This window comes from Borostomias antarcticus, assembly GCF_949987555.1.
Source record: "Borostomias antarcticus genome assembly, chromosome: 6".
Taxonomy (NCBI): domain Eukaryota; kingdom Metazoa; phylum Chordata; class Actinopteri; order Stomiiformes; family Stomiidae; genus Borostomias; species Borostomias antarcticus.
Genome location: NC_140239.1, coordinates 26,502,422 through 26,509,921, shown reverse-complemented (window position 1 = coordinate 26,509,921; position 7,500 = coordinate 26,502,422). Strand labels below are relative to the sequence as shown.

Here is a 7,500-nt window from a genome sequence, read left to right as displayed (position 1 = left end):
GGAAGAGAGAGATAAAGGATGAAGAGAGAGATAAAGGAGGAAGAGAGAGATAAAGGAGGAAGAGAGAGATAAAGGAGGTAGAGAGAGAGAGAGATAAAGGAGGTAGAGAGAGAGAGATAAAGGAGATAGAGAGAGATAAAGGAGGAAGAGAGAGATAAAGGAGGAAGAGAGAGATAAAGGAGGTAGAGAGAGATACAGGAGGAAGAGAGAGATAAAGGAGGTAGAGAGAGATAAAGGAGGTAGAGAGAGAGAGAGATAAAAGAGGTAGAGAGAGATAAAGGAGGAAGAGAGAGAGATAAAGGAGGTAGAGAGAGAGATTAAGGAGGTAGAGAGAGAGAGAGATAAAGGAGGAAGAGAGAGATAAAGGAGGTAGAGAGAGATACAGGAGGAAGAGAGAGAGATAAAGGAGGTAGAGAGAGATAAAGGAGGTAGAGAGAGAGAGAGATAAAGGAGGTAGAGAGAGATAAAGGAGGAAGAGAGAGAGATAAAGGAGGTAGAGAGAGATAAAGGAGGTAGAGAGAGATAAAGGAGGAAAAGAGAGATAAAGGAGGAAGAGAGAGATAAAGGAGGTAGAGAGAGAGATAAAGGAGGAAGAGAGAGATAACGGAGGTAGAGAGAGATAAAGGAGGTAGAGAGAGAGATAAAGGAGGAAGAGCGAGATAAAGGAGGAAGAGAGAGAGATAAAGGAGGTAGAGAGAGATAAAGGAGGTAGAGAGAGAGATAAAGGAGGTAGAGAGAGATAAAGGAGGAAGAGAGAGAGATAACGGAGGTAGAGAGAGAGAGAGATAAAGGAGGTAGAGAGAGAGAGATAAAGGAGGTAGAGAGAGATAACGGAGGTAGAGAGAGAGATAAAGGAGGAAGAGAGAGATAAAGGAGTAAGAGAGAGAGATAAAGGAGGTAGAGAGAGGGATAAAGCAGGTAGAGAGAGAGAGATAAAGGAGGAAGAGAGAGATAAAGGAGGTAGAGAGAGATAAAGGAGGAAGAGAGAGATAACGGAGGTAGAGAGAGATAAATGAGGTAGAGAGAGAGATAAAGGAGGAAGAGAGAGATAAAGGAGGTAGAGCGAGATAAAGGAGGAAGAGAGAGAGATAAAGGAGGTAGAGAGAGAGATAAAGGAGGTAGAGAGAGAGAGATAAAGGAGGTAGAGAGAGATAAAGGAGGAAGAGAGAGATAACGGAGGTAGAGAGAGATAAAGGAGGAAGAGAGAGATAAAGGAGGTAGAACGAGATAAAGGAGGAAGAGAGAGAGATAAAGGAGGTAGAGAGAGATAAAGGAGGTAGAGAGAGAGAGATAAAGGAGGTAGAGAGAGATAAAGGAGGTAGAGAGAGATAAAGGAGGTAGAGAGAGAGATACAGGAGGTAGAGAGAGATAAAGGAGGTAGAGAGAGAGGCATGTGAGAGAGAGAAGGAGGGAGAGAGAGAGAGAGAGAGGGGGGTCAGTGAGGATATTTGACCACAGGGTGAAGGAGGAGAGGACAGAATAGAGGGTTAGAGCTAGACGCTCACAGCAGGGGGCAGAGAGGAAATGAGGAGAGAGGACCAGAGAATAACAGAGATGTTATTAACTCACCAGTCCTCTCTCTTTCTGTCCCTCCTCTCATCTTCTGAGATGTCTGTGTGTATGTGTGTGTGTGTGTGTGTGTGTGTGTGTCCATCCCTCAATCCCTCCATCCCTCCATCCTCTCAACCTGCCTTCATCTCAGCACCTGACTGGCAGGCGTCCCATGTGGGTCTGTTGTCAAAGAGAGAACACACGCACACACACACACACACACACACACACACACACACACACACACACACACACACACACACACACACAAACAAGCAGGGTTCTCTCTGCTGTGCCTCAGTGGTTTTATGTTGTTGGGATGCTGTTGTGCTGAAGTGTGCTCGAGGGCTCAGGGCCAAACATGCAGCCAGCTGGACGTTACATCCTTTGATCTCTTTCAGTTCAACATGTTCATTTTGTACGTGTACTGCATGTGTGTGTTTGTGTGTGTGTGTGTGTGTGTGTGTGTGTGTGTGTGTGTGTGCGCGTTCCACCCCCGTATGGAGACTAGCAGTTCTGTTTCTCTCTCTCACTCTCTCTCTCTCTCTCTCTCTCTCTTTCTAGTAGTTCTGTCTCTCTCTCTCTCTCTAGTAGTTCTGTTTCTCTCACTCTCTCTCTCTCTCTCTCTTTCTCTCCTCCAGCTTCATCTCCCACTCTTAAAGGACCCAGTCCGTCCCTGTTGTAAGCACATGGCGATCTCTCCGCCCGCTCGGTCCCGCTGCTCCCGCCGTGGCGTTTCCAGATCATTCTGTCACAGAGCAGCTTCGTCCCCCGGGTCCCAGAGAAACGCAGCGGATATTGACAATGACATCGACCGCGCGTTATCTTGACGTAACGTAACGACAAATCAAATCAAAACGTTGTGATAATGCGCAGGCAAGTCAATGCGTGGCCAAGTCAGACGGCGTAACCAACGTTGAACGGATTTTTTTTTTTTTAATTTTCTGATTTATTTCACACACACCAAAAACATTTAGTGGAAAGGTTTTCAACATACAGTAAATATGATAGAGCTTAAAGCTTGTTTTATGTCTCTGCGTGAACGCGTGTGTGCGTTCTGTGCATCACCTCGCGCGCGCTAATCATTCATGGTACAGCGGCCGACTGACCATGTCGTTAATTCAACTCATTCACATCAGCATTAAGTACCTCAGCAATTTCCCTCCATGAATGAAAAGACATTTCTGTTTGTACTGCCCTTCGAGCTTGCATCGTACAGGTGCCGGTATTTGCGAACTTGCTCCGCTATTTGCCGGGCTTGCGTTTTGTGTTTACAAGAAAACAGATGTGACATGTATGACCGGAAATCCCACCCTCGTGCACCGAAGTCCAATCAAACCTCTGCGTAGCTTGTCGTGATATTTTTCTGGATGTGCGCAACGCATCTCTGCCACTGCATCTGTGTGCTGTCCGTTTACACAGAAGTATAAAACAGCTATAACTGGCCTGCATTTGGGGGGGCATGGTCTGCGAATGTCCCCCCCCCCCCCCCCCCCCATAGAGACGACCCTGTGTCGGTTTTCTCTCCCTCTCCCCCGACCCCCTCTCCCCTGTTTTTAATCTGTCCTCCACGTTCCTCCCCTCCTTCCTTCATGAGTGTTTGGGTGGGGGCTCCAGTCCCGGAGAAAGAGAGAGAGCAGATTTTGCCGAGAGAAAGAGATGACAGTGGGGGGGGGTTTGGGGGTGGAGTCGCGTGGATGTGGTTGTCAGGGCAACGTCTCTCCTCCTTGACGTTCATAAAACAAAGCTCCTTCCCGTCGTGTGACGAGTGGAACCGGGAGCCTCATCGCTCACCGGCTGGAGCTCCGCCTCACCGCCATCTTGAGAGGGCCGGGGGCTCCGCGGATACGTGCGTGGCAGGCCGCCAGTCCTGTCTGCGTGTTCGGATCACTGGCGTCTTTATACCGGAGCTTGTCAACAGCGGGGCCCATGTGTGTGTGTACAGTATGTACGTGTGTGCATGTCTGGAGACCTGACGGGGTTAGTGTATTCCAACACCTGGATGAACACAGAGCGTGTCGAGAATACTGAGACCCTTGAGCGACCGCCACCCCGACCCCAGCGCCCCGTCACCCCCCCTGCCCCTCCCCCCCCTCCCCCTCCACACACGGACGGGCGTTGAGCCAAAGGCTCGCCCCGCAGAGTCGAAACGGTGTGCACGTACAAATATTCACCGAGTTATTGACGTCTGTTTATCTGCAAGTCTTTCAGGCTGTTCGGTGCTATGGCCTGAGTGCGTGCGCGCGCGTGTGTGAGCATGTGTTTGTGTGTGAGCATGTGTGTGTGTGAGTGTGTGTGTGTGTGTGTACGTAGGAGATAGAAAGATGTAATCTACGGTAAGTGATGGAGACCACTGCTCTAGCCAAACAGATGGCAGCCACATCAGTCTCGATAATTGAGTTTTACTTCCCTTTCTTAACGCGCGGTAGAGTTATCCACGACCGAGAGGAAACTTTAGCATTTTGCATTTGTTTTTTTTTTGAGAGCGTATTGACTTGGAAACTGCCACGGTCTGCTGAATTCAAAACAGGTTGGAGGCTGTCTGGGAGCTAGTTAGCATATGCTCAGCCTCCCTGAATGACAATGAACTGTACTGTATATACTATGTAAAGTATTGAGACTGATTTTACAGGGGGGGTGTGGGGGGGGGGGGGGGTTGGCAGGTTGTTTTTTGCGAAAAATAAATAGATTAATGAAGAAATACGTTTTTCATAAATAATGAAGGAATTTCAGAATGATTGACAGAGACACGGCCGACTAAATTTCTGTCCTCTCTCTTCTTCTATCACATCTCTCTGAAAACATCCGAGGTTCAGAGTCACTCATCTCATTCCCCCAATAATAACCCACACAGAGACCGTCTTTTATAACCACCTCGTCCATCATTCAAAACTACAATACACCTTCTGATTCATGTTTAATAGAGCTCATAGTTTCGGCTTCCTCTGCCTCAACCTCTACCCCCCCACCCCCCTCCCCTCCCCCCGCCCGTCCTGCAGGTGTGGCGGAGGTGATCGTGCTGGTGGGCGGGCGCCAGGCCATCGGGATGAACCAGCGCTCGCTGACCGCCGTGACCTGCTTCAACCCTCAGAACAGTAAATGGTACCCTCTGGCCAGCCTGCCCTTCTACGACCGCGAGTTCTTCAGCGTCATCTCAGCCGGGGACAACATCTACCTGTCAGGTGGGGATCACACACACGCACGCGCGTGTACGCACACACACACACACACACACACACACACGTGTGCATACGCGCACTTTCATACACACATATACACTACCCAAATATAATTACACACCTTTATTCGCAATATATTTCCCATTTCGATGTACTACCCAGCTGTGTATCTTTCCCATTATCCGCCCACATAGACATTACAATGAGGATACATTCTCATATTCCTGGCCAGCGGAGTCCCAACCTTATCGGCACCCCATCCATTCAGAGGCACATCCAGGCAGAGGCACATTTCTCCCTCCACAGTCCGTCTGTACCGGGGTCCCCGCATGTCGCTCAGAGCCTGACATTGTGTGAAAATGCAACGCGATCGGTCCAGCATGGCGTCGTCCCCCACCTCTCTCTGTTCATATAAATGTAAATGTGTGTTTGGGCTGCGGACCTGCACTCCAGTTCTGTGGGGACCCTGTCAGCCTGCAGGGAAATTAGAGGTGTGAGTTGTGGTCCGAGACTGGCCCTCTCTCACGCGCGCATGTACACACACACACACGCGCGCGCAGAATATGGGGTACAGGGTGTGCTAGCTGCAGTACTTGAAGAATTCCAAATGAAGGCCGTATCACCGACGTGCGCTGCCCTCGGTCGGTTGATTAGCCACGGCGCTAAAAAAAGACAGTCAACCTTCATTCCGCTTTCATGAGTAGCTGACCCAGTCTGGCCCGGGGTTCACCGAAGCTCAACGAACAGCCGCCGTTTAGCGAGCGGCCGACATAGCGACGCCGCTCCGTGCGGCGCGCTGCTCTAATGACATAACGTCCGTCCGAGCAGCTACGACTCCCATTACGCGCGGCGGCGCGGCTAGCGAGAAACCTCCGGCACCGGCGGACGACGGTGACGTCTCTCCTACTCTCTCGCAGGGGGGACGGAGACGGGGGTGACCGTGGCGGACGTGTGGTCCTACATGTCGCTGCTGGACAACTGGAACCTGGTGTCCCGGATGACCGTGCCCCGCTGCCGGCACAACAGCCTGGTGTACGACGGGAAACTCTACACCATCGGCGGCCTGGGCGTGGCCGGCAACCTGGACCACGTGGAGAGGTAGGAGAGGCGCCCAAACCACACATTTGAACTCTTTATTTAGGCGCGCATTTAAAAAAATAAAATAAATACATTGCAAAATACATTGCAGGGGCCCAAATTTAGTTCCAATGCTATCTTGTTGATGGATTTTTTAACAAGTGTCACATTTTATAGATACGAACAAGCATCTAGGATGTACACAACATGCTTACATGCACATACATACACACTCATACATATATGATGGTATAATATATATAATAATTATGTACAGGAAGCATACAGAAAATACCAGGGGAGTTGTGGGTACAGAAAACATCTCTCCCTCCAAATGCAGCGGCTGCTAATACGGGAGGAGACTGAGCACAAACACACACACAAACACACACACACACACACACACACACACACTTGGCACGCCTGTATGCGGCCCACGGTCGGTCGGTCCCAACCGCTCCCGTCGACCGCCCTGTTTCGGCGGCTAGTAGCTGTGTTGGGTTTCTGCACACGCCTGTACTGTCCGCTCAGATGGAGGGAGTTGGGTTGTGAAGCGGGACTCGTAGATGGTTCTGGCCGGTCGCTGTATCTGGGACGAGGCTCTGGGAAGCGGCAGAGGGTCATGGACATGATTTCCCTCCAGTCCCCCCCCCGTCCCCCCGTCCCCCCCCATCGCGGCAGAGACGGGACCGGCGCAGCGCCATCCGAGCCCCCGGGTTCCAGGTTCTCGAAGGTTGTGAAGTAAAACCTCAGATAACGGTTGATTTTTTTCGTATTTTTATAATCCCATTCGGAGGGTCCCCGACGCCGTCGCCCGGAGGTCGTTCAGCCACGGTTTCCTCACCGTCCCGCTCCGGCCGGCGCCGAGGAGGCGCGAGGGGGGGGGCGTGAGGAGGAACGGACCCTCGTCACCTCCCCTCTGCTCTGCTCTCCTCCCCTCTCTCCGCCCAGGCCCCGACCCGGCGGGCCCAGATTAAACGGAGCAATCAAAAGAACATTACCGAGCACATTAGAACGGACCGCCGTCGCTCATTACCAGATAGAGTGCATCTCCCTAGATCCCCTGAACGCACAACGGTTCCCCCGGAATGAAAATGCCAAATTTGATCTTCTCCCCATAATGCTTCCACGTCGCGTTATTAGGACCCAGGCTCCCGAGGACTGGTCCCGCTCCTAATGGAAACGCATTTGATTCTTCTGGCTCTGGGGTCCTTAATTGGAGACCTTAGCTGGGGGTTAGGGTGGCGGCACCCGCAACCCCAAAGAAAGGGAGGGATAAGGGTCTCAACACCTTTAGTCACTCAACCACTGTCAGAGGATGCTCCCCTGTTTGCTACAGTACTCCTGGAAGGGCTGTTGTTTAGGGAAGGGAAGGGAACCGAGATTGATCAGTGGAGACAGAACCGTGAAGTGCTAATGGCCGTGCTGCACCAACAGAAGGCTCCATTTGCGAAGTGTGGCTCTGAGCCACCAGACAAAGGTTATATGCACTGATAGCCGGAGTCGCACCCAAGTGTTAGAAATGTCACAAGCAGTTTTTCAGGAGGCGAGCGCAGACTGCTGTTGCTCTAGCATCGCCAGGTGGTTCTGCAGAGTCACTTAGAGACGGGCTCATGAAAGCCGAGGCGAGGTTAAACGATTTCCAGCGAGCAGAGCTAGTCCCTCGCATCGTCCCGGCGTTCACAACAGACCC

At 51.3% G+C, this 7,500-nt stretch overlaps 1 protein-coding gene across 1 annotated transcript in view; it reads left to right on the top strand.

Annotated features, from left to right (window-relative positions):
* klhl29 (kelch like family member 29) overlaps window positions 1-7,500 on the top strand; it is a gene marked incomplete at its 3' end in the record, with an annotated part of 195,139 nt that overhangs the window by 165,493 nt on the left and 22,146 nt on the right. Inside the window, 2 exon segments of the mRNA XM_084439232.1 lie at window positions 4,551-4,733; window positions 5,648-5,828. Coding sequence (XP_084295358.1) covers window positions 4,551-4,733; window positions 5,648-5,828 — 364 coding nt within the window.